This window comes from Pecten maximus, chromosome 1 (assembly GCF_902652985.1).
Source record: "Pecten maximus chromosome 1, xPecMax1.1, whole genome shotgun sequence".
Lineage (NCBI taxonomy): Eukaryota > Metazoa > Mollusca > Bivalvia > Pectinida > Pectinidae > Pecten > Pecten maximus.
The window spans coordinates 35,191,345-35,218,082 of record NC_047015.1 but is presented as its reverse complement, the minus strand read 5'-3'; the positions used below and the strand labels follow the sequence as shown (position 1 = coordinate 35,218,082).

At 34.8% G+C, this 26,738-nt stretch overlaps 2 protein-coding genes across 16 annotated transcripts in view; one reads left to right on the top strand and one right to left on the bottom strand.

The window, feature by feature from the left end:
• The window catches only part of LOC117331777, a 184,221-nt gene extending 168,553 nt beyond the window's left edge, over positions 1-15,668 (bottom strand). For 6 of the 14 annotated variants that reach the window (XM_033890658.1, XM_033890682.1, XM_033890699.1 and 3 more), the window contains exon 1: positions 15,532-15,668. In XM_033890658.1, coding sequence (XP_033746549.1) covers positions 15,532-15,624 — 93 coding nt within the window. In that variant the 5' untranslated portion in view covers positions 15,625-15,668. The remainder of the gene's footprint in view (positions 1-15,531) is intronic. The other 8 variants (XM_033890733.1, XM_033890743.1, XM_033890714.1 and 5 more) reach the window with 3 other exon arrangements.
• A 591-nt stretch (positions 15,669-16,259) lies between these two features.
• The window catches only part of LOC117331760 (rap1 GTPase-GDP dissociation stimulator 1-B-like), a 73,160-nt gene continuing 62,681 nt past the window's right edge, over positions 16,260-26,738 (top strand). For both annotated transcript variants that reach the window (XM_033890648.1, XM_033890640.1), the window contains exons 1-4: positions 16,260-16,362; positions 18,162-18,284; positions 18,674-18,805; positions 23,328-23,456. In XM_033890648.1, the coding sequence (XP_033746539.1) occupies positions 16,359-16,362; positions 18,162-18,284; positions 18,674-18,805; positions 23,328-23,456 (388 nt within the window). In that variant the 5' untranslated portion in view covers positions 16,260-16,358. The remainder of the gene's footprint in view (positions 16,363-18,161; positions 18,285-18,673; positions 18,806-23,327; positions 23,457-26,738) is intronic.

The window sequence follows — 26,738 nt, the reverse complement described above, 5'->3', positions numbered from 1 at the left end:
GGGTCATTCGTAGCTGACTTCAAATTTTTACAGATGATTGAGTTGACAGGCAAGTCTTGAAACCCTGTGTCAAAGCCATATTTTAAACCTTCCAATAGGAATTTAACAAAGGCACGGTCAGGATGATTTCTGAGTTCAAATTGAAGAGCCCCAACATTAATAGGTGTAGTAGCTGAAAACGACTGATTTGACGTAGAAACTACTTCTTCTTCGCATGAGGCCTTGTTTCCTCTAAAGGGCAGGCTGACTTTGAGTGACCTCCCTTACACGACAAACAAACATGGAGGAAAAAACAAGAAGGTATGTTGCATCCGTGAACACTATTGAAATTATTACAAATTTCACGACCCTCATGATAGACTTTGGGACGACCTTTTAAGTCTGTGGTTGGTGTCCCCTGACTATGTGAGGATTTAGCCTTGTTGTTTTTGGGTACATTCCCGGATGGTTGTCGTCTATCACGCATAACTGGGCAAAATCCTGTGGAATGTAAGGTACTCTCGCAGTTCTCACAAGAAATGGGCTTGTGATTAGCAAAAATGTTACAAAATAGTATGTTGTCACGGATAGACCAGTCAATGGGTATGTTGTTGTATCGCAGTTGAGCTGCTGCCCTTAACGAAAACTGTCTGTGGTAATCATAGAATCCTGTCGTATATCGGATACCCATATCAACTATGTCACGCTCATATATGTCGAGCTCGATCCTTCTGGAAGGGTGAGCTGAGCACATGACCTGCTTGTAGACACCAAACGCTAAAATGAATTCGCTCAAGGTCAGAATTCTGTTGAGACGAGCATCAGGCTTCTCAGACTGGCAATTGGGGTCGCTTTGGCCATTGAAATATGGTATTAAAAGAGCCGCCAGATTGACGTCTCTGCCAGAAATAATTTGCTGTCGTAAAGCTGGTGAAATAGTCTCAACTAGCGGTATAGATTCAGAAGCGAACCCAAAACGTGTACGTTTAGAAAAGGCCTCACCTTGAGAACTAGTTTCGTCGCTCAGTCTCCTATATGCTGTTTCCAAAGTAAAGTTTCTCTCTGTTAGAGAAGAGGGTGTCGTAGACGGTATATGTGATATAGGATCACGAAGAGATACCAGCTGACTCTCACTTCCTGCTGCTGCCGATGGAGCAAAACTTGTCCTCTCGCGCACTAAATTTAACTCTGGCAAGGTTCTTTGAGGGATAGGCGAAGAACTATTGGTTTCTGCGACACTATGAGTTGATACCCGTTGTTCCAAACGCAAATAACTTTCTTGTAAAGTAGTCACACTGTCTGCCAGACTTGACACAATATCCACTAGGCGATCGGTATTGACAACTTCATGGGCGCCGCCATCTTGCCCTGTGGAATTATGGGATCGCGCACTAGTGCTTTGCACACTACTCTCGGGTCTCGAGCGACCGTCTTTCAATTTCTTAGCCAAAACTAAACGTTTGTCACTAGATTTGAACGAAATTCCCAAAGTCTTAAGTTCCTCTCGTAGACGAGAAATGGTCCAGTTTTCTACCATTTCCGGGTCATAAGGCACGGCTCTTGCAGTTCTTCGTTTAGGCCCCATAATGGAAAATTTGGCGTCCGAGATGGAGAAGCACACAATGCATACAAATGTAAACAAAAACGTTCCAGGCGAGGAATTCGCCTATGTACGCATGTATTAAAGTGAGTCAGAAACGTAAAAGTACGTAGGAGGTATGATACGAATACATGATGAAGAACAGTTTAAACATACCCTCTAGCCGAGCCAAGTAGAATAAACGCACGTGAGCTCCGTAATCGTATAGGCTAGCTCACAGAACTAGACACACAAATCGGTCCTACGAAAATCTTTGAAGGGAAGGCACACAGTTCAAATCTGTTCCGTAAGTTGATCTACGTAGAAGGAGTATTGTATATCCTCAGTTGTTTTTGAGTCCGAAAAGTTAAATGAATAATGTGTTCCTTAGATTGAAAGAATAACGTGAAAACAAGTGCCCATATGCATACATCCGCCAAAATTCTCAGAATGGAGGCTTAGGGGGCATAGCTAATAGATGTACCCCTCTAGGGGGAATTGTTGATTGGTCAATAATGACTTCATCTAATTAGCATATAAACACTGAGAGCCCTTGGATACAAAATTACCATAAAAAAATAAACAACATGCTACAACTACGGAACAATATCTAGAACCCACATAACTTAATACACATCTTAAAAATACATAACTACATAAAATATGTTAGCAGAGGAAAAAACATATTGCTGTATATAAACTATAATTTAACATTAAAATGTCAAATTATCATTCTAATTCAGTATCTGACATTCACCAATGGCCATCAAATAAGCTCGGACATCCACTGACATGGTAATGTAGAGAATATTATAGATGGTATATGTACAGATATTTCATACATTGTGGTACTCAGTACCGAAAGATGACAATACTTAAAGTATAAACTGAAGTCTATATTCAGTAATGTACAGAATAAATTTTGTTTCTTTTTCATCAAGAGGTGTATTATACAAATAGGCCTGGGTATGTGTACTCAATGTAGTGGTATTGTTTCCTGAAACAAATGTCTTTACCCCACAGGTTCCAGTCTACGTAGCAATGTAGCAAGAAGCAGTTATAAGCATCTCAATATATCCCAGCATGTTGTCCATTTCATCTTACTTTGATCTTCTGTTACATGCCATTACATGCAAAGAAGCAGTGGGCAAATATACCTTGGTAATGGTCTGAAAATTACATGAGAACCATGTACAACCCCCTCAACATACAGTCTGATAGAAAAGCACCTCACATACACTGACTGGAACTTTAAGTGGAAGTAATGGATGTAACCTGCTGACAGTCATTATATAAATTATATAATCATGATTTTCCTTGTCTTTAATTAAGGCATCATGATATAGGGATATACTGATTAATGACATCACTGTCTGATTATGCTTTGTAGATTAATTCTGTCGCTTCATATTATGTTTTAAACCTTCAAAAAAATGGAATATGTAATATGACTACTGTATTCTTTTCAGCATTTTTTTTTTATAATAAATCTGGTAAACTAATTGTCTAAAAAAAAAATTCAGAACTCAACAGTGAATTCTATTGAGATGTTTCTGCACCAAATATTAATTTGAGGTGAATATTGAGAGCCATAACAAAATGTACATTCCCCACAAAAAAAAACATGGGATGATCAGGCGATTGAGTCTATATATCTTATAGCTGGACAAAACTGTTCAACTTCATGACAAATTGAACAACTGACATCCAATCACCTATAAACACTTCAATTATAAACAAATTACTACAGAACAGGAATGCAATTTATCAAATTAACCTTATTACATGTATGTAGTAGTTTTAATGACTTAACATGTGTCCCAGTACCTCTCAATGCAGTAATTTTCCTAACAAGCACACTCCATCACCAAAACATGAACTCATTAAGTTACAGTATTTTACAGAAAATATTGTGAAGTATTTGTTATCAATTTAAACTGAACAATCATAGACATGGGTGGACTTATTACAAGGCTGGACGACTGCTGGATAAATACTGTAACTGACATATACTAGAATGTCTACTGCTCTTTTTCATGTCTTTAGAGTACTAAAAGGTGTTCATTTGACGTATGGTGTATGTATACCAATTATTGAGATTTTAGTTTGGTTATAATTACTATATATAAATGCAGTCAGTATTTATGTAGAGAGTGTGTTAACAACACTTTAGGTTAAATAGAGCATATGTTGATATGTATTAACAACAAAATCATCATCATCGAACATTCAATAGACAATAACAAAAATATTTGTAGATTTTAAATTTGTATACAAAACACACTTATACCTAGATCTAATATTGAGATACACTTCACCGAAGACAAGTGCCCGTGAAATCTTAACTTATGTCACGGAGGAAGTGGGTGAAAAACTTGTCCAATGAAATACCTAATGAACTGATCAATGTGGAAAATAATCTCATTATCTGGGTTCTTTATGTGTAGCTGAAGGGTGTTAAAGAGATCTGTCAACAACCTCGTGAGGAGTCAATAAAGATTAAACCATAAAGAAAACGTGTAGTCTTTAAATTCCTTTCAAAACATTATTACCAAATTAACATGGAATAATGTGTTAGTGCTACCAGAACCTCCAGTTTTGTTTACGATCCAAAACCCGTGCAATGATCATAATTTACTCCAACAGGGCATTATAAATTTCAGACACAAGTTCTGGTGCTCTGGTGTTATAAAAATCATCTAAAACATTTCAATATTATCATCAAATTGACTATTTACACAAGCACACAAGTATTTATGTGATTTTGTTTACTTGTAGTTTGTCTACTAATTTAACATAGATTAAATACATTGGAGATTCAAGCTAATTTATGGTGGATACTTTAACTCGAGGAGTGATGCCAACTTGTAACTATTAGCTTTAAAACATTTAGAGGTAAACATATTGTGTATTGTACATTAGATTATTGGAAATTAACGAGTTCAATATTTACAAAATATTGAAGTTTACTTTGCAGGTAAACAGCCATTGATCTGAATCCATGCATATTTAACAGTTTGTAATTATTGAAAAGAAGATTAGAGATTTTCACCAGAGCATGACTCTCTATATATATATATAACTTAGCAACACAAATGATGAAGGAACTTTTATATATATATATATATATATAATGTATAACTTCAGAAACTCTTAAATCATACTTTTATATACAATGTACATGTATATACTTGCCAGACCTGAGAACCAGAAAACTTTAATGTATATATATAGCAAAGTAAATTTTAATCAATGATCAATAAGTAATTAATAAATATACAGTGATGCAATTTCATACATTTGCTGGTTGAAAAACAGTGACTGGAGAATTAGTTTTTTACATAGCATAGATGCTGCTGCTACAAGAGCTGTTGTAGTTATCTCCCCTTGAGAGATAGATTTTTAGTAAAAAGATAAACAACTAAATGATACTGAATGATATTGCTCAGCCATGCAGGTGTCTATAAGTTACACCTGGAGTATATATATGTCTATCAAAAGTAAAGCTATTATTAGAATTAGAGTTTATTATTATGTCAGCATACTCTATCTAAACTGAACATGTCTGGAAACATACAATTCCACCAGCTTGAAGAGAGTTAGGAGAGAGGTATTTCAATGATTATTGAAACTAAATCTTTTACATTATCATATTTTTGTAATGACAATTAAATAAATAAAGTTGAAATGCTGATTATGGAGAAATCACCTGGCTTAGAGTGAGACTGGTTAACAGTGTTCTGTAAAAGTTGTTTAAATATCAAATAAGCCACATATATATATATGTATATATATATACGGTATATATCAATACATCGCTAGACACATAGCCATTTTAATTTATTGTCAAATTTATTCTGTCTATCTCATGTACACATTGTCTATTATAGTGGTCAGAACTTATTGATCAAATTGTCAATTTTACCTGTGAAATTTAAACATTCCAGAAATGATCTGCTACACAGCTACCATGAATTGATTTGATCATGAGCGTCTGTTTGACTACTGTCAGAAACATAGAGTGCCATGGAAAGAATAGTAAAGATTTGAGCTGACTCAATCTTATGATCTCTTTCAGTACCAGTTCCTTCAATAACTATAAATCATTCAGCTAAACAGGATATCCAGAAATAGAATTTATTCACAGGTGTTGTACAAATTCCAGTCAAATCACACCAGCAGTTGTGTTGGTAGTTAAAACACCTTATCTATAAAAAGACGCCTCAGTTAATTCAGATACTGAATATAATTCATTGGATTTTGAGGACCATGTGGAAAGGTTCAAAAGATCACATGCAGAGCCAAACCTCAAATTCTTATTGTGGAGATTTGTCAGGTATCAAAATGTGACCTATATATACTGTATGTAATTATACTGCTGCAGACTTGTGAATTGCAGATTTCAACATGATGAAGAGTTGAACAATCATGTTAAAGACGAAACTAGAAAGTTTTCAAAATATCGGCATTTAAAGATTTAGAAGATAATAATCTTGAAAAATCTTGAGGAAAGAACTAAAAAAAATGAACACCTTTTTTTCTGGAAACCTAATAATAAATTATCTGTATAATCTTTCATTTTAAGGGTCAAGGGTCAAGTTTCAAGTAAAGAAATAATCTTAAGTTATATATAATTACACTACAAATTTTATGTCATACAAGATGAACATCAAGTGGGTTAATAAAAATGATACCACTAATTACTATACAAGAATACACAATCTGATAACAGACTTTATGTGTATGAGGATAATTACTTGTGATTCAGTTAGGTTTTATGTCCTTACAGAACCGCACAGCCAAATTCTTCAAGATTTGTTAGCTTTGAAACAAACGTTAAGAAACAAATTTTTATCAATTCTTCCTTTTTTAAAAGGAAGATTACCTTATTCTTTAGTTTCCTATTATGAAATTGAAAACTTAATTTCTGTGTTAAATATGAGTTACATTAGTTTCGACATTTATTCCAGAATTTTGCCCTATGTCTTTTTATTCCTGCTGATATGTAAGCTGATTTATGGACAGAACATTGATAGAGAATTTTATGAAGACTAACCAGACACTGAGGACTGGATGTGAAGACTGCTGGGATAGCTGAGTTGAATGATGTACCTATAGCCTTGTCTCCTTCCCCCCACCTCACTATACCACCACAGCCATCAGTACAGGTGTGGCTATATACCAGGTAGCTAAGGTTTGGGTTATGAATAGTTCTGGCTAATAGTTTGTAACTGGGGGTTATAAAACACTGGCACTACTGGTGACTGTATGGGGTATGTGTGTGTATGGTTTTGTCAGGCTATATATAAAGGTATGGTTTTGGCTGCTGCTGAGGCTGACTGAGGCCCCTGTCAGACTTTACCAGCTGACTCTGTATATGATACACATGCATTACATGACCATGAGTCAGACAACACAAACAGGCATGCATTCTTACATGTACACTTTGGCAAAGCCTGATATAAACAAAATATCAACCCAAAGTGTCCCCTCTCACCTGACACGGTGTTCAGACACCATAATACACAGATCCAGTGTCTGGAGTGGGAATATCCCCTGTCCACCTGGTCTGGCTTAAGATTAGTTTTTTGTAAAGAATTGTTCACCTACATTCTATCTTTATCTTATCTCCTCAGTCTGGTCTAAAAAGTTCAGCAATCAGACACCGAAAACATAAAATTTACAAAATTCTCATCTTCCAAGATCACGAATCTACGGACAAGTGCCTACAGTCTACCATTCTTCCTCCCTTAACTCCAACCCAGTAATTACAACTTTTGCCATAAATTGAAGATATTATTTGATTGATTGTATAAATCAATTAACTCTATCATTTTAAACTTTCAATGAAACCAGCAATAACTTTTACTCATTTCCACAAAATGACCTTGTCCCCACATGTACAAGCAATTTACCACTTGCAATTGATTAGCATTATATACATAAATACAGATGCACATTGTAAATATACTGTACAGTTATTCCGTGCAGAAAGTAGGGTTTGTAACTTATTGTGAATTATAGTTATAGTTTGAAAAGGAACATGTTGTGCAAAATTTACTTTTCTATTTTCCATTTGAATTTCTTTTATTTCAGAACTTCATTATAAGTCATATACGCATAAATCATATACATAGATGTAAACCTGTACAAAAAACCTCAGTCAGATATACACATAAATCACTTACATAGAGTAATTAAACCTGTACAAAAAACCTCAGTCAGATATACACATAAATCACTTACATAGAGTAATCCTGTATGAAAAACCTCAGTCAAATACGCATAAATTATATACATACAGTAAATCTGTATGAAAAACCTCAGTCAAATACGCATTAATCACTTACGTACAGTAAACCTGTATGAAAAACCTCAGTCAAATACGCATAAATCATATACATAAACCTGTACGAAAAAACCTAAGTCAAATACGCATAAATCACTTACATACAGTAAACCTGTATGAGAAACATCAGTCAAATACGCATAAACCACTTACATAGAGTAATCCTGTATGAAAAACCTCAGTCAAATACGCATAAATCATATACATAGAGTAAATCTGTATGAAAAACCTCAGTCAAATACGCATAAATCACTTACGTACAGTAAACCTGTATGGAAAACATCAGTCAAATACGCATAAATCACTTACGTACAGTAAACCTGTATGGAAAACATCAGTCAAATACGCATAAATCACTTACATACAGTAAACCTGTACGAAAAACCTCAGTCAAATACGCATAAATCACTTACATAGAGTAATCCTGTACGAAAAACCTCAGTCGAATACGCATAAATCACTTAACATAGAGTAATCTTGTACGAAAAACCTCAGTCAAATATGCATAAATCATATACGGATTAATCCTGTACGAAAAACCTCAGTCAAATATGCATAAATCACTTAACATAGAGTAATCTTGTACGAAAAACCTCAGTCAAATATGCATAAATCATATACGGATTAATCCTGTACGAAAAACATCAGTCAAATACGCATAAATCACTTACATAGAGTAATCCTGTATGAAAAACCTCAGTCAAATTCGCATAAATCACTTACAGTAAATCTGTACGAAAAACCTCTGCAAAAGAGTTATAGTTTTGAAATATCTTATCAACAGGATTTCATGGATTTAAATACAGCAGAGTGTACCTGGAAAAACTTTGACTACTTTCAAGAACAAATATTTTAGACAGTTCCACATTTTCTGTATCCACTAGGCCTAGTAAAGGCATTTACAGCTGACTACATACAAAATAACAAAAGGTATACAATTGGTTTTAATCAAAGTAATTAATCTACCTGCACTGACTGATAACAACAACTGTATTGAGTAAGAAACACAACCCGTATGAGAACCCTTATCATCTAGATACATTTAAAATGACAAGGCACTTTAATTCAGTACTACAACATTGAAATTTGAAATGTGGGTATCGATCAACAGCTAGTTGTAAAACTAGGTGTGTTTGTGTGTATTTATGAACAAAGTACAATATATGATCAAGTTTACAAAATTAAATGCCTGACTTTGCATATAATTATATATATACTGTATAGGGTATACAATCTATGTAAAACACATGTACATGATCCAATTCAAACAAGCATCTTTTGTAATGGATGCCCTTGAGTAAAAAAAAAATCAGTTACATGTAACTGATTGAAAAATCTGATTTAAATACTTAACCTTAATTCACAATGACAGACAAAGTGTTCAATTAAAAAAACAATTCACATTTATTTACACACGTCAATGAATTGTTGATCTCAAAAGATTTCTGCTAATTAGATATGATCATTTTCAAATCAACAAATACCGATGTACCAATACACACATTTGTATACAGGTATATCAGTAGAATCAACCGTCCTTGTCAGTTCCCCTACACACGCACACAGGGTACACAACGTTCACAGCCATTATCTAATCTCTGGTCAATCAAATATGTCTCACAATGTTTGGTTAAAGTTTGATCAATACTATTAGATAATAGTCCTTACCCCAAGGTTCAATATAACACAGTCATTGAGAAGCATGCATTGACAATATGCAGCCAAGCATTTTTTTTTTTTTTTCATTTTAATTGAAGTAAATGAAAAATTCTAAAACTTTTACACTTGTTTACAATGAAGTATCTATACCACAGAGTAATCCTACAATGTAAACAACTACCAAACACTGATAAATTCTATAGCTCTCGTAATTAATGTGTTTAGTAGTAAAGACAATTTGATATTTTTGAACAAAAAGAACATTTAAAATTTGAAGACATATGATAATCTAGCTGCAGTCAAAATTAATTATTTTAAAAAAAAATTCTATATAATAACACAATTTCATCCAAAAAATTTATCTGGATTTGCAGAAACTGATTTTCTATCCATATGTATAGACCTTTTGACCTTCTAGAAATGTCCAGTCTGACCCGTGAAAGTCTTGCACTGAAGCCAATCTGATTGAATCTGGATATATAGACAATATAGGCTGTATATAAGCATTCTAAGGAAATCTCATCCATATGACAAACATCATTACCATAACCTACCATTGAGATTGTCTGAAAGATCTGGACAAGCTACTGGAATGTATGTGGCATGGGGAAGAACCATTGCATTAATCAATGGACAATTGAATTAATATCATATCCTAATTTATTTGTAAGATTTCTGTGCACACAAACTAATAGTTGGTACCTTAAAAGTATACAATTATACCTACTTCAATTAGAAAGTGTCATGTCTATTTATTTAACATAAAATTACAGCTTAAATTGAGCAGATGATGCAGCAAATTAACCTCAGTCAGTGCTGCTGAGGCTGAACACTACTATTACCAGAGACTTATATACCTAAAAAGGGTTATCTGGTCAACAGATTTGGAACACAGGATCAAGAATTGGATCAAAGACAAAATGAAAACTGCTCCTGACCTTGGAGGTCAAAACAAAAGCATGTTAGCATCTTCATTCCAGCAGCCTATCTATATTCACTGGTCTGATATACGTTTACATAGCTACGTATTCCAGACTTCAAGCCAAAACAAGACATATGTTTGGCTAGGATGCATGTACATGGAGGAATTTTGTCCAGAAGTCTTGTAATATTATTAATTCTATATACTAAAACATAGTTTTCTCTGATAGCACATCTGAAATGATCTATTGATAACACAACCAACGAATGCATAGCTATATTGATACATAATGTCAATATCTAAGGATACCAATTGTTTGATGATCTAAAGACTCAAATTATAAAATGCTTTCATTCTTTCTCCTACCCGTTCATTTTGAACCTGGCACAGAAGCTGTGTGTCAATTACAACATAGGGCTCTATCTGGATAAATCTAATAATTAATAGGTATAATTCTAAGAAAAAATTATAAACATATTGATATATTCATGAGAAATCTTTCAAATCCCTTAAGTACATGGACTAGGTTATCAACATGTGTACTTTATACAGATATAATGTTTGTTTCTTTTTCAGTGACCCTGAATTTGAACTCATAAACAACACTTAATTCACCATTTGTTTCAATGATGACCATGAAAATACTGAAATTGAAAACTGCTCCATAGCAAAAGGCACGACTAGAATTTCTGCAATTAGAGGGAAGCCATTTTTAATATCAATATAAAATACCTCAAACAAAAGGAATAAAAATAAACTAACAAAAAACAGTATGGAAGATACAGAAACAGATGTATGAAAATTGATCCAATTAACAGTTAAACTTCACCGCCTACCTAAAGATTTGATTCCCTACAAGTAAAACCACATTCAGCAGCCCGCCCACAAACCTCCTGGGAGACTACAATTAATGTTGTGTAAATATCATTAATTATTATACAATATAATTACTTAACAGCTAACTACAGTGTATCTACACAGATGTTAACTATACGTCTAGACAAAATGAAAGGCAATGAGATACCCATGCAGGCAGCTTCCCATAATATCATATTCCATTTAATTTGGTTCTAGCAGCACTGTGTGAATGTGCTTTAGAAGATCTAGAAGGATTTAAAGTTTATTTCACATTACATTGAAAAATTAACATCTTTGATTTTTTTTTAATAAAATAGAAACTATGAAGAGATGTTATAATATACCATTGAATACATGCTAAACCCTTCAGTATCTTATATACCAGGTATTCAACCATCAACACACAGCTAGGTATATATATATATTGTATATTATAATAATTTCAGACATTTTCAAATTCCTCTTTCAAAACAGGAACATGTACATCAATATGATTTAAGTTTTTAACCTCAAAAGTCCTAGGACCCAGCTGGTACACCATTGTGTACATAACATACCATTCCTTATTCCAAGACACAATCATAATACAAATGTCCCTGTAAAACAACATTTTTAAAACCAAACTCATTCACAAAATAAATGTAGGTCAACAGTAAGTAGTAAAGGCTATTGAGGAAGTAGCTGGAGTGGATATAAGTGGGCTGGCTGTATGATACACTATAGTACTCAACCTCTGACCTCTGAACTATGACCTCTTTGAATCCTTATATGGTTTAAGTACAGGTAGGATTTCAAAAGATAATTGTTGAGCTGATCGTATCATTAATGATTCAATTTTCAATGTTTCTATTTTCAATGTTTCTATTTTCAAAATGTTTCTATTTTCAATGTTTCTATTTTCAATGTTTCTATTTTCAATGTTTCTTTTTCCTTAACAATGCGGAGAATGCAATGAATCATTGTACACTGATGTAAACAGGTATACATAGTTGATTTATTTCCAAAGACTGATTTCATCTGAGGCTGACATCCAAATACAACACAATCCTATGGATATTAAAGTAATGCATGGTAAACAAAGGGCAATAACTCAGTAAATATATGTATAATGCCCATACAATTTCAGTATGTGAGGCTTTCCATTTACTAGTTAAATAATCTGTAATGTAAAACAGTCAACATGATGTTGAAGAAATCCTATGTGTATGTGTACTGCAAACTAAAGCAAGCATACCTAAGTAATAAAAACCTCACTGCCATATCAATTTTAAATGACATTTCACTGTCACACAGCTGGCTTTACACTGGATATTTATACATATGTGTGTGTTTGTGAATACAAGTAGAGCATCATAAAATACCATTGCTGACAAATGGAAGACATGAAAGACCATCTATAGTTCACAAGAATTTACATAATAGAATTTGAAATTGACAATGGTGATTATTTACATATCTATGGGGCTCTATATGCACCACACATACCATACTTAGCAAGGGTGTTTGTTTGTTGGGTTTGACACCCTGTGAAAAACCATTGTCATTTTGGATCAGGATACCTTTGTAGTAGTTGGTGGCTACTACACTAAACATATACAAGAGGTATGATTCATGCTGTCTATCCAGAGCTATAGAGGAAAGTGTCTTGCCCAACAATACAACCACCACAGCACAAGGTTATATGACCTGAGCTCCCTGAAATCAAACACCACATCTGAGGTTACATTGCCTGATGATCTACCATCTATAAGCGTTTACAGTCTTTAGCTTGGAACAATTTGCTGCAGGGGTGCTACACAATGGCATTGGTTGTACATGAAGAAGATGCAACAGTTGGAACACATTCCCAAGAAGAATTTCTCAATTGTTTAGTGTTTTTCTAAAACACCATGACCTTGAGAGAGTGAAGTGATTACCCTGTTTTCGTGGTACAATTATATATGAATGGAGGCACTCATAACACAACATCTATAGAATTTCAATAAATGTTGAAAAAAAGAGATGAGTGCATTTACGGCCAAGAGACTCTAATTACAGCGAATACCTTCAACATTAGTTCATCGAATTTTATCTACATGCTTGAAGCTTTTATCTCACAAATATGTGGTTTTCAATCAACTCACAAAAAATACTTTGTGACCGAGCTTTGCAATCTAACAATCGCAGCATTATTTCCTTTGACCAAATTTAAATATACTTTTTCTCCATGAAACAAATTCCATGGTGTTTTATATATGTTAAAAATTTATATTTTTTACTTATTTTCAACATAATTCATACCTGATTAAAGATCAATTCAAACTCATTACAGAGCCAAAAATTATTCTGGAAAGACACAAATTCATGTAATGATAATATTTTTTATAATATATTAAGACAATTTCATTTACAGAGTCTGGTTTTTCTTATCATATAAGTATATAGACTATTATATACGTAGCATCTCTCTCGACTCCAGTATTGTACTAGACCTACTGGTACCCCATATACACAGATCATCCTACATCTACTCCGGAATGTCAGGGGCTGTCAGTAATCGTTATGGACATCTTTAATCCTTTCATCAGATATCAAGAATGAACATCATTATCCAAGCTACATGTACAAACTGTTCCACCAGATCACATTCATCTTTTCTCAAGCATCGTCAGTCCATCTCTGATCGTATATATGTACCTATATACATCTCTAACCTACACATGAAGGATTCAGCTTCAGCAACATATTCAACCCTCATTTGTGGGGGCTCATAATGTCTTTATTTTATCAATAATGTGTCTGAAATGTAATATTATAAAAAGGAACTTTTAATATTGGTCAGTATGAATGCTATCTCCCCAGATCTTCATCACATATTTTACTATTAAATTGCATTAGTTTCTCCAGGCAAACACCAGAACCACACGCCTGTTTCTGGTAATTATACTTTATAACCAAACAGAAAATTGAGATAGTTTCCATATGGGCTAACATCATAGATATGTAAGCATCTCATCAAACTAAGATCAATTTAAAGTCAGTGCTTTATTTCAAATATATAAATACTGTATGGAATAAGTTCAGGCATTTTTGGTAAGAGTATTTTCCATAAGTACATAAGAACTAACTATTACGTACAACCCTAATACTTCAGGATTTTACTTCGTAACTATTGGGCATCTTTGTAAGCCTTGCTTACTTCAAACATCAAAATGTAAAATTCACAAGTATTAATAGGATTTAAAAGTACACAAAATCATTACAGTTACTCAAATGATATCCATAGCAAATATCTGTAGCATATATTCTAATAATCATTTGAAATTGATTTAAAGAATTTTAAAACTCTTTATTAAAATGCAAACTAAAGTGAAAAAATCAGTTTGATCATAAACAAATTAAAAGATACCATCATTTCCACTTTTGCTGACAAGTTGATCTGGTTATTTTTCTAGGTTATATTGTTTATCACATTTTATCTCCTGAAGTTAATTCATCATCAGATATATCACTGTACTTACTGTACTGTTTGTAAACACATACTCTCACAATTTGATCGTTAAATATAATAAACAGCACAGTAAATTTGATTTTATTACAAAATACCACATAACTGTCCCAGAAGTCTAACATCACCCAGACCACGGGACTACAGCCTACTTACTTCTCTCGAAAACTATGAAAAACAAAGCTTGTTATTGCTTTTTTGCCCTGATTGAGCTGTAATTTTACCATTTTTTTTCGAAATTTTAATTCTTAATATTGCATTGTTTATATGTAATAAAACCAAAAGGCAAACTTTAATTTTATTATCATTCTTGTGATAACAGTTGGGCGTTGACTGGAAAAGCTACAGGCAGTACGATAGAATATTGGCTGCAGGCTTCAAAACTTCACAGCTGTTGTTCAGCTTGATTACTGAACCATCAAATTGGACTTATTTTCGTCCCCAAAAAAAGTTAAAACATCTGATAAAATATTTTCATTAAGTAAAGCACAGACTTGTCAACATGAAACATGATGATAATAAAGTATGTTCAAAATCATGAAATATCCTATTGATGTTATTGTTCAATGAAGTTCCACTCGCATAGGGGTTTAAAGTTGGAACTCTTTCAGAGGTTGGTATGGAATACACAACCAGTCGAAGTTTTATAACTGCAACAAACTTGTATTTTTCCAACATGGAATTAATTTTTGACTTACCTTCGCTATTTTAATGGGTTCCTCATACTCTAATCCACCCTGGATTCTAAATCCCCAGGGTGGTCCACCCTTCAAAACTATGGTGAAAGACATCCCGAGTTCACCGAAACCGCCATGAAATATACGCTTCAAACCCGTCGGGGATAATCCCGGCTCGTGCCAGGAAACGAAATACACATCACGCTACTACAGGGGGTGCCCGATTCTAAAAATAGATATCACACACCGTTAAATAATGCACGTGCTAACTTACAGTCAATGTGAATCAATATAAACATCTAAAGAGTATGTATATATCAAAATAACTGTTTAAGAAACATCTTGAAAAGATATAGATGTTAAAATAAAAATTGTCGGAAGTGATCGAAAACCCCGTCGGGTCCAAAGATCTAAATTTAGGGACCATTGGTTTCCTAAATATAGAAGCAGGAAATCACTTGTTTAACATGTTTTATCATTTTTTAATAATTAATGTGCATGTACTTTTCTCGTGAAACGTTATCCCTAGATGTGCTGGTTAAGGACAGTGGAGGCTTGATATATTTCTACAGCGAAGAATTCACAACCCGAATCTAGTTCAAGTTAGCGGTGATTTACCGAAACCGCTACGAATATTTTGCTTGGCTCTTCAAGTATTTTGCCTTCCTTTGTGTTATCGCAGGATTACGACTGAATTATTAGGGTGTGAATTTGTTGCGGAAGTTGTACTTTTATGATATCCGGTGTCATGGCAGCGTTGATATAGACCACGATACTATTTTGGACTAATTTATTTTGTGTATTCCATTGAAGTAAAAGAGAAAGGGATATCAGCACTAACATCAACAATGGGTAAGAATTCCAGACAAGTTATTGACATGTTTTGATTCTTCGCTGAAATTTACGATTGTTAGGAAACGAAATTGAATTTTACACATGACTAGGCCGTTGATATTTCATTATGCTGCTATAGGATGCGGTGCAGCATAAGTTTGTATATGAACAAAATTTAAATATTCGTAATTATTACATATTTTTAAATAAAAAAATCATTTTTAAAACAATTAACATAGTGTTACATGCGACGAAACAAAATACTGTGGTTTAATTGTTACTCCACTTTTTAGTAATAAAATAAAACGACTTTGTTCTTTTTTAGCTCTCGAAAAAATACATAATGATAATAGCACATAGTAAACTGCAACTAAAATAACATTGAAAAATAAACCAAACCTGGTTGCCATATGAATTCCATGAAAGAGAATCGAAATAAACAGATAAAAAAATGTTGTTTAATTGAACATGGAGATCAGAAGAATTCTAAAAGGGTGATATAGCCTATGTATGTTTTCTGTATTTTAATATTATATTACCTACACATTGGATCATTGGCTCAATATGGCAAAGGCTTAACCCACATTGATTATTCAGCAAAAGTGTATGAGCTATTAGGTCATTGCCACTTTCATTATGCCTGTATGTACCTATTTTTGTAAAGCTTAAAACATGCACCACCTATTTCAATATTCTCTTTCCTTGACCTGGGATCAAATGACAAATGTGTGTAGGGTTGATTACAAATTTATACAATGGCTGCCAATGTGCATTGATTTTAACAAGGACGTGTGTTTTAAATTTAGATTTAAATTTTCTTGAATTTTATTGAAATGTTATATTACCAATCATGACTTTAGGATTATTTGTGCTATGAACTTGTGATATATAATATGTATTGAACAAAATTGATTTTATTGCATTTTTGCCAGTGAAATATATAGAGGATATTGAATGGTTTCCCGTTTAATATAACATATATATTTCATGAGTATGACAGAATATCAATATTTTCACGAGTGCGAAGCACGAGTGAAAAATATCGAAATATTTTGTCATACGAGTGAAATATTTGTTATATATTATGGGAAACGATTCAATTTTCTTTTTATTGCATTTCATATACTTAAAAACAAAATTAAAGTCACTTGCCGTGACTTGCCACGTCACGGCAAGTTGACGTGGAGGAACATCACAAAGAGATGATGTCATTACTGATTCCCGCACTTTTTGACACTATTATTTTTTCGATGTTTTCAATTTTGTTTTTAAGTATATGAAATGCAATAAAAAGAAAATTGAATGGTTTCCCGTTAAATATAACATATATTTCACGAGTATGACAGAATATCGATATTTTCACGAATGCGAAGCACGAGTGAAAAAAAATCGAAATATACAGGTGAAGGTGAACCTGTTGTCCCACTCCCGAAAATGCTGAGCTCTAATTAATATAAGAAGAATTAGCAACTACTATTTTTATAGACTCTGGTTTATGTCTTGGCCAGGGGACAGAACCCAACTTTAAGCCTTAACTTCTCCACTAGAGCGAAAGCTTAACCAAAGGCCAAAAGTGAGGCAGTATGAAGGGAGACATTAGGAAATTAAAGAGAAAGAAGAATAGAAAGAAGATAAGATCTCAAATTTAGTTGCTCTTACAAATCATGCAATGGGGACAGCTTGCAGATAAAATTGGTATATCCTACGTATACCTGCTAGGCAAGATTGTTAAAAAAGATTTCATAGAGATTTGGATGAGACTACACATTTTGAAGAGATGGTTTTGATATATATGTTTTAACTTTCTACATCTTAAGCTGAACCTGAAGAATACTCTGAAGCAGTTGCTCTCCTGGAGAATCTACAGCTGTCCACAACTCAGGAGGATCTCCTTCCTAGTCTAGATGCTGTCCTATCATTTCTCCAGAAATTCAGTGGAGGTTAGCAGTAATGCCAATGTCAGACTTGTATATATTTTGCACTGATAACACTGGCTTGATGTATTTATTGATTGTATAAGTTATAATTTCCATAGTATTATGGTTTAATACTTGTATTAGGTTGTATTGATCATGACCATTAATTGTTGAGGTTTAATGTCACTTGACCACTTTTATAAAGGGCCTGGGGGGGGGGGGGGGGGGGGGGGGGGGGGGGGGGGGGGTATATGTGAGTTGCTTTTATTTCATACAGGTTTCTGTAATTTTCAAACATTTGTAACAAGCATCAGCTGTCACTTTATGATATATGCTTTAACACAGATTTGGTTTGCTGCTGTATTCTAAGCTATGAATCACATTGATTATATAGGTTGTTATTGTTTTAACAGAGGACCTTGACAGCCATACTCATGGATTTGTTGAATGTGGAATTCTCAATGAACTCTACAAAAACCTAACTCAGGGGACAGGAGATCTTCAGCTCAAAGTTGTCATGGTACTTGCTGAACTGGCCAAAAGTGGTTAGTATGCATATATATACATGTCTGTAATTCATGTTGTCACTAATATGTATGTTTCTTGTTCGTTGTCTTTCTGTAAGTTCTTAGGATTTGTTTTTAGTTTTTTGTTGTTTTTTTTATTAGATTTGTCTTATATTAGTTGTGGCTTATTCAAATACAAGTATATTTTCTTGATGGGGAGGATAGTGGAGAGGAACAATTGCCTCATAACTTCTGACTAAGAAATGTAAAGTCTTTCAACCAGTATGCATGCGCATGAACAATCACTTCTTCACATGACTCCAATCCTTTATTTGGAACAGTTACTGGTAGAAAGACATTCCCCAGTAACCAATTATAGTGAATTGGTCATGGGGTGAATGCAGAATGCTATCCAGAAAATATATGAGAACTGTAGTGAATTGGCCATGGGGTGAATGCAGAATGCTATCTAGAATAATGGTATGAGAATTAAAATGAATTGGTCATGGGACGACCTCTAAATGCTATCCAGAATAATGGTATGAGAATTAAAATTAATTGGCCATGGGACGACCACGGAATGCTATCCAGAATAATACAGTGTTCCAGCTAGGTCGGGTTAGCAGGGTGCGGCGCCCTGCCCCTAATTCAAAGTTAGAAATGCGCCCCGCCCCTTTTCCTGTAGTACTGCCCTTCTTCTAAGTGTCATTGATGCTCATTTTGCCTCGTATACTCTAGATCCGATTTGCTGAAGCCATGCAATATACAGTCAGTCAGTCAGTCACTAATTGGCCACCTGTAACACCAGTCCCCTTACCTGTGTTAGACCCTTATCCACGGTATTGATGGACGCTGCCCGAGGCAGAGATCGGTCAGCTGGGGATCGAGCTGGTGTTTTAATAGATTCATTTAACCGTGACGAGTCGATAGGATCGATTGGTAATCCAATTAAATCATAATCACGAAGGCTTTTTGAAGATGGACAAAGTAATGATAATGGATGGAAATGTTGTTTTACTTAAATGTAAACAACTTTTGACAAGACCGAAAAGAGCCGCACGTTTGTCGTAAAGTTATCCCATGAGCACGTGTGCAATTGGCAATCGATCTATATATCTTTGAAAATTTCTTCACATGACATCACGAAATCCTTCTGGTGTAAACCAAACAACTTTTTTTTCCAGTGATTTTCCAGTGATCAAAATTAGCTTTCGGTTGATTTTAGTTGATGAAGTTTGGCGGGACGCCGGAAATGGTTCGTTGTAAATGCAGATGTCGCAAATTCCTTGTTGGATTGACGGATTTCTATACAAAATGTTTATTTTTCATAAATAAATAAAGGACACATAAAAATATCTGCTCATGTGAATAATGGTTGCAAAAGTTTAGTTTATATTGTGTTATTTTCGTATCTGAAATGCCGACTCTGCATTAACTGCGGGTCATGTGATAGCCAAGTGATTACATTTCTACAACACGCGGGGACCGTTTGTTTACGAGAGCAACAGAACAAATGTTTGATCAGAAACTTGCAAATCATGATCGGCCCTAATTCGTTTACCATTTCTTATAATTAATTCAAGAAAATGTTAACTTGCTATAATTTCCTGATTTTAGTTTACCGTTATTTCTAAAGAGTCTAAAGTGAAAGTAGAAATTTACCGCCGCTTACAAGATACATCGTAGTTATTTGGACGAACTTTATTCAGATATTAAATAATAGAATTTCTTTTACTTAATCATTTTTTTCTCGTATATGCTTGATCACCTTTTCTCTTTTGCTCTATAATATCTTCACTTACAATTAGTCGTCTTACAATCACAACGGACAGACTAACTTCTGGTTGAAAATATCGCTCTGTTGACTATAATCTGATAGTAACTTTTTGATTGGTCGTAATTATCGTATATGGATTCTCTCAATACACCCTTAAATTGAAATAATGCTAATATCATTTTATTTTTGAATTATTCTAGGTCATAACTTTTACCATCAAAATTTAAAACAATATTTGAAGAATAAAGAGGAGAAGGAGGACATTTTTACACACAAACGAAATAATAAAAAAAAATCAGCAGATTTCTATTTGTCTCTTATGAATCAGGTCATATGTAATGCATGGATGTACTTGAATTGTCCTGTAAAATAAGGTAGAAGATAGATAGGCCCGGAAAAAATGTCGCGCACAAATATGCCCTTTTTTTAGGCAGCACCCTGCCCTTTTCAAATCCTAGCTGGAACACTGTAATAGCTTGAGAATTATAATGAATTGGCCATGGGACGACCACTGAATGCTATCCAGAATAATGGTATGAGAATTAAAATGAATTGGTCATGGGACGACCACTGAATGTTATCCAGAGCAATTGAGGTGAAGTTTATTTTCATATGACAAAATCCAACAGCACAGGATGATCTGTGAGCTTCCTGAGGAAGACAAACTATGTAACATAGGGATCTTCATATGAGGTTGTATCTGTCTGATAACCTATCAATTGCAACTGAGCCATGGTTCCCCACAGGTTCACACCCTACCAACTGAGTGAGCCATTGTCCCCCCCTCCAAGGTTCACCAACTGAGCCATGGTTCCCCCCAGGCTCACACCCTACCAACTGAGTGAGCCATTGCTCCCCCCCCCCCCCCCCCCCCCCCCCCCCCCCCCCTCTCCCAGGTTCACCCTCTCCCAGGTTCACAACTGAGCCCCAGGTTCACACCCTACCAACTGAACCTGTACCTTGTGGTTCAGAAACATAGATGTAGATAGACACAGTTATAGTACATGTGCTACCTATTGGAGATGAGGAGATGATGCCTGTTACTTTTGTTGGATTAATTTAAATTTTATTTATTTATGATTTTTTTTTTTTTTTTGTGGAAATATATACATTTGTACATGACATGTTGCCTAAAAATGTAAATTTGAAAAGTCCTGCTGCCATTTTCAGCACATTCATGTCAGTTGCATGTTTGTATGTATAAATGAATAATTTATTTAAATCACATGTCTATACCCTATAAGGTAACATCCATTAGTCATATCAGAGTTTCTGTGAACTCTTGTATAATGATGAAATACCATAGGGATTTACTACTTTCTTTTTTAGAGCCAAAGATTTTTGTATTACACAGGAGACTTTATAGTGGAAGGTCTGGTTTTACGTAGATTTTAAGATTATGTAAGGTTTAGTTGATGTCTGGAATCATATATATCATCCACCTTTTGAAGTTGGGTATGGATGTAGTTGTGTTATTGTACATGTGTAAAACCCATGTGTATTTGAACGCGGGGATTGGAAGCGTAAGTAATTTTAAAGTAGATGAAGAATATACAAAGTGCAATACCAGCGATATTTTTCGCTCTTTTTTACAGCCAAAAGCTAGTTTTTTCCCCAAGAAAAAAAATTATTTAGTATACACAAATTGACGAGGGCTGCTTAAAATCTTGGCTGAAAAAAGCTATGAAAGCATGTCCATAATAATATAACATTATGTTTAACTATCACAGACAATGTCTACTTGTATATAATTATACACATTCAAAATTGTTGATGACATCATCTATCTTGATGACACAAATAAACATCAATCTACCTGAAGAAGCCCTTGATGGCTAAGGCCTGAAGGTAAATGTCTTGTAAATTTGTTCTTATTTATATTTTCATTTCCGAGGAATTAATTCATATTTCATCCATGGTGTAATAAGAATAATGCCAGTAACGAGTACAAACTCAATGTTAATGATCAAAGATTTACAGAACTAAAACCTTGCTACAGTTACTCTGTACGTAGGCCAAACTAGTTGATATTGTGGTCTTTGCTCACAACTTCTTCATTGTTGCTGCAAATTTTTCTTTCTTGAATAAAGTCTCATCCGTCTGTCCCAAAAGTAATCCTTTTTTTTCATTCCATTCACTCTCCTTTTGGTTTGAGACCCATGACCAGTTAAAATATCTCCCCTCCGCCTCAGCTTATTTACATATATAAACCTCTGATTGCACAAATAAGATCCCTTTTACAATAAATTAAAAACACATGGAAAATATGGGCATGGAGAATTGATAAGGAGAGTTTATGGCATAATTACATGTGGTCATGTCTCCTACTATGGAGAGTTAACCTGCAGCCTTTACAAAAAGTATTATATTTAAATGTATAAAAATATCACTTAATTGTGTTGATGGTTGAGGTATTGTAAGGAACATGCTATTTATGTAGAAGATCTGTGTTTGAATTTCCATCTCACTTCCACTTCAGTTCGTCAGTGTTTGAAAACAGGCTTGAAATAAGCAACTAACAATTAGGGGTTTCCTGGTTACATGGTTTTAATTGCCAAGAAAACTGTGATTTTTTAAAAATATTTTGGTATCAATTGTTCACAAGGAGCAACAAACTATTGCTAAATTGTTCCTTAATTTGATTTCAGAACAGGATATGTACAGGTCCATTGTAGAGTATATTTAAGATTATAACACAAAAAAACATACTTATAAAGGTACCCTTATTTTTGTCAGACTGTCATTTCACAGAAAATATGAAATTATTATTTTTATAATTTTCAGAATCTGTAAGAAAAGCATGTGTTGACAAAGGCTTTGTCCCACTTTTATTGAACATGCTCAAATCAACCGAGGATATCACCCTGGCAACTCAGATCTGTCGAGCCCTTGGCAACATTTGTTATGAGCACGGTAAGTGAAGAATATGGCCTATTGTTTATCGGTTCAAAACTTGCAAAGTGATTTTTATGTCTCCTGGGGGAGCTGAATCCTGTGTTAGCACGACAGATCTGTCAGTCTTCGCTAATATGGTCGCCTGTAATATTCAGAGGATGAAATAGATAAAAATGTCTGATATTTTGGCTAAGTCTATAAATCACCAGAATTGCATATTTATGAAAAGATTATTACATGTCCCTGAGAAAGTACTGTTCATTTTTATACTCTAATCTATATCCTTATCATGAATTCATTAATGAAACAAAAAGCATCATTGTCTTTCTTGTAATTTGTCTGGCATATACCACATATAACAATATATATATACATGTGTAGTAAAATTGTTGTGAAAATCTCCATGCCCAGCAAATATAGAAAAAAGTTAAGACTCGAAAACACGTTAAGTTGGATAACATAGCGCTTTCATTTCTTCTTAGATGTTTTACATAGTGTACATCGTTACAAATTATGACCTCATAGACAGTTCAAAAGTGACATCATATTAACACAGGAGAAAGTATCATTACAGTTCTGATACATTTAGGTAAGACTATTCTGTTTGGGATTAAATGCTTTCATCAAATACTTTTCTTTCTCTTTCCTTTTGACTCTCTGATTATACTTTATAGAATGAGAACTTATCCAGATGTTCCAGATATATATCTGGTTAGGTTTTCATCCTAACCGATAAATGATGTTTTATTTGTAACCAAAATGAAGAATTATCTTTAATGCCTAGGCTACTAGTGATCATGAGTTGTTTCAATCAATTTGGCCAATAGCTAATTTCTAGTACACAACATTCCATCAGTTGTAGTACAGCCTAGTACACGATATTCCATCAGTTGTAGTACAGCCTTGTACACGACATTCCATCAGTTGTAGTACAGCCTAGTACACGACATTCCATCAGTTGTAGTACAGCCTAGTACATGACATTCCATCAGTTGTAGTACAGCCTAGTACATGACATTCCATCAGTTGTAGTACAGTCTAGTACACGACATTCCATCAGTTGTAGTACACCCTAGTACATGACATTCCATCAGTTGTAGTACAGCCTAGTACACGACATTCCATCAGTTGTAGTACAGCCTAGTACACGACATTCCATCAGTTGTAGTACAACCTAGTACACGACATTCCATCAGTTGTAGTACAACCTAGTACACGACATTCCATCAGTTGTAGTACAGCCTAGTACACGACATTCCACCAGTTGTAGTACAGCCTAGTACACGACATTCCATCAGTTGTAGTACAGCCTAGTACATGACATTCCATCAGTTGTAGTACAGCCTAGTACATGACATTCCATCAGTTGTAGTACAGCCTAGTACACGACATTCCACCAGTTGTAGTACAGCCTAGTACACGACATTCCATCAGTTGTAGTACAGCCTAGTACACGACATTCCATCAGTTGTAGTACAGACTTGTACACGACATTCCATCAGTTGTAGTACAGCCTAGTACATGACATTCCATCAGTTGTAGTACAGCCTAGTACACGATATTCCATCAGTTGTAGTACAGCCCTGTACACGACATGCCATCAGTTGTAGTACAGCCTAGTACACGACATTCCATCAGTTGTAGTACAGACTTGTACACGACATTCCATCAGTTGTAGTACAGCCTTGTACACGACATTCCATCAGTTGTAGTACAGCCTAGTACATGACATTCCATCAGTTGTAGTACAGTCTAGTACAGCCTAGTACACGACATTCCATCAGTTGTAGTACAGCCTAATACACGGCATTCCATCAGTTGTAGTACAACCTAGTACATGACATTCCACCAGTTGTAGTACAGCCTAGTACACGACATTCCATCAGTTGTAGTACAGTCTTGTACACGACATTCCATCAGTTGTAGTACAGCCTTGTACATGACATTCCACCAGTTGTAGTACAGCCTTGTACACCCTAGTACATGACATTCCACCAGTTGTAGTACAACCTAGTACATGACATTCCACCAGTTGTAGTACAGCCTTGTACAACCTAGTACATGACATTCCATCAGTTGTAGTACAGCCTTGTACATGACATTCCATCAGTTGTAGTACAGCCTTGTACACAACATTCCATCAGTTGTAGTACAGCCTTGTACACGACATTCCATCAGTTGTAGTACAGCCTAGTACATGACATTCCATCAGTTGTAGTACAGTCTTGTACACGACATTCCATCAGTTGTAGTACAGCCTAGTACACGACATTCCATCAGTTGTAGTACAGCCTAGTACATGACATTCCATCAGTTGTAGTACAGTCTTGTACACGACATTCCATCAGTTGTAGTACAGCCTTGTACACGACATTCCATCAGTTGTAGTACAGCCTAGTACACGACATTCCATCAGTTGTAGTACAGCCTTGTACACGACATTCCATCAGTTGTAGTACAGCCTAGTACACGACATTCCATTAGTTGTAGTACAGCCTAGTACACGACATTCCGTCAGTTGTAGTACAGCCTAGTACACGACATTCCATTAGTTGTAGTACAGCCTAGTACATGACATTCCATCAGTTGTAGTACAGCCTTGTACACCCTAGTACATGACATTCCATCAGTTGTAGTACAGCCTAGTACACGACATTCCATCAGTTGTAGTACAGCCTAGTACACGACATTCCATCAGTTGTAGTACAGCCTAGTACATGACATTCCATCAGTTGTAGTACAGTCTTGTACACGACATTCCATCAGTTGTAGTACAGCCTTGTACACGACATTCCATCAGTTGTAGTACAGCCTAGTACACGACATTCCATCAGTTGTAGTACAGCCTTGTACACGACATTCCATCAGTTGTAGTACAGCCTAGTACATGACATTCCATCAGTTGTAGTACAGTCTTGTACACGACATTCCATCAGTTGTAGTACAGCCTAGTACACGACATTCCATCAGTTGTAGTACAGCCTAGTACATGACATTCCATCAGTTGTAGTAGTCTTGTACACGACATTCCATCAGTTGTAGTACAGCCTAGTACACGACATTCCATCAGTTGTAGTACAGCCTTGTACACGACATTCCATCAGTTGTAGTACAGCCTTGTACACGACATTCCATCAGTTGTAGTACAGCCTTGTACACGACATTCCATCAGTTGTAGTACAGCCTTGTACATGACATTCCATCAGTTGTAGTACAGCCTTGTACACGACATTCCATCAGTTGTAGTACAGCCTTGTACACGACATTCCATCAGTTGTAGTACAGCCTTGTACATGACAT